This window comes from Aplysia californica, unplaced genomic scaffold (assembly GCF_000002075.1).
Source record: "Aplysia californica isolate F4 #8 unplaced genomic scaffold, AplCal3.0 scaffold00274, whole genome shotgun sequence".
Taxonomy (NCBI): Eukaryota; Metazoa; Mollusca; class Gastropoda; order Aplysiida; family Aplysiidae; genus Aplysia; species Aplysia californica.
The window spans coordinates 922761-924282 of NW_004797544.1; the positions used below are offsets into that span (position 1 = coordinate 922761).

At 45.7% G+C, this 1522-nt stretch overlaps 1 protein-coding gene across 1 annotated transcript in view; it reads right to left on the minus strand.

The window, feature by feature from the left end:
- LOC101853945 (cationic trypsin) overlaps nucleotides 1–1522 on the minus strand; it is a gene marked incomplete at its 5' end in the record, with an annotated part of 8660 nt that overhangs the window by 1927 nt on the left and 5211 nt on the right. The window contains 1 exon segment of the mRNA XM_013084145.2: nucleotides 683–834. Within this exon segment, the coding sequence (XP_012939599.1) occupies nucleotides 683–834 (152 nt within the window).

Consider the following 1522-nt stretch of genomic DNA (forward strand, 5'->3'; position numbering starts at 1 on the left):
AAACGTCTTCATAAAAACCCTGATGTTGAAAACGATTAGATCAGAAATTTATCTTAGAAACTTTTAAGATATAATGTTCTAAATCTTGATTTCACCAATCAACTAAATTCTGTTTTCTTTTGGCAGGTGCTTTACGGCGCTCGGGACAGCTTAAGCTTTTTCAGTTTGGTATGAATTAATTTCAAATTTTGCCCGGGTGGAGACCGAAGCCTACTATTGTCGATTTTAGGACTACCAATGGATGTTTAACGTGCGAAACTTGCACACAGAACCTCAGAGATGTTTTCTCCCTTATCCTAGATGGCTAGTTGTTAGATCTTACCTACTCTAAGATCAGGGTGTGTGGATGAAACACAGCAGTAAGAAGGAGCCGGAGTAGCAGTAGAAAGAGTCAGGAGCCCAGAGGAAGAGGTGGATGCAGTGGGGGGGGGGGGGCAGAAAATGGAGTTGAAAGCAGATGACAAACATAATTAGAGAGCAGGACAGAGGATAAAAGGAAACATTTTTATAGAAGAAATGTTTCCGTCGCTGTCAAGTTTCGAGCCCGGGACCTACCGGGGGTATTCATTGAGAGGCGAACACCGTACCTCAAGAGACCACGGGAACCCCCCAAACAAAATGTGATTATCCCCAGAAGTTTCATTTACAATGGCTTTCGAAATAATTCAAAATCAAGACTTACATAGCAGGCAGAGCTGAGTTTGTAAGGCCAGTCAAGGGTGCACACTTGTCTCTTGGAGACGGAGAGTCGTGCCACTCGCCAGAAGTTACGGCACAGTCTGTTGCTGATGACGGTTACATCTGTCTTCTGCAAAATGTACTGGCTGTCGCCGCCTAAGTGAGAAAAAAAAAAATAGGTGCTGCTTAGTTGAAGATCTACCGTATTTTTTCTGGTTTGGTTGAAGGTCTGCCGTGTCGTTTCTGGTTCAGTGGAGGGTCTTTTTTTTTTGGGGGGGGGGGGGGTAAGTGTTTAACAAGCACTCGCAACTGCATAAGGCCATATGAGTGCACGAGAAATGTTGCCCGGATGGCGGCCGAAGCCTACTCTTATCGATTTTGGACCACGGGACCCCCGAGATTTTTCGCCCTTGTCCGAGAAAGCTACGTGTACATCTTACCTACCGTAAGATCAGGGGTGTGTTTGAAAGACAGCAGTAAGAAGGAGCCAAGGAGTAGCAGTAGAAAGTCTGCAGAAAGAGTCGGGAGCCCAGAGGCGAGGGCAAAGGAGGTGAGGGAGTGGGGAAAGAAAGTGGAGATGGAAGCAGACGACAGAACATTGTTAGAGAGCAGGAAATGATGTGAAAGAAGACAATTTTAGACGAGAAAATTTCCGTCACTGTCTGGTTTCGAACCCGGGACCTATTGAATGAGAGGCGAAGAGTTTAACCTTTAGGTTGAGGGTCTGCCCCGGAAACGGCCTGACAACTGGTTTAGTTGGAAGTCTACCGCGATGTTTCTTATTTGAAAAGGCTTAGGACTGTCACTGGCCATTAAAAAATGCTTTGGTGGTTGCAGTTTGTCG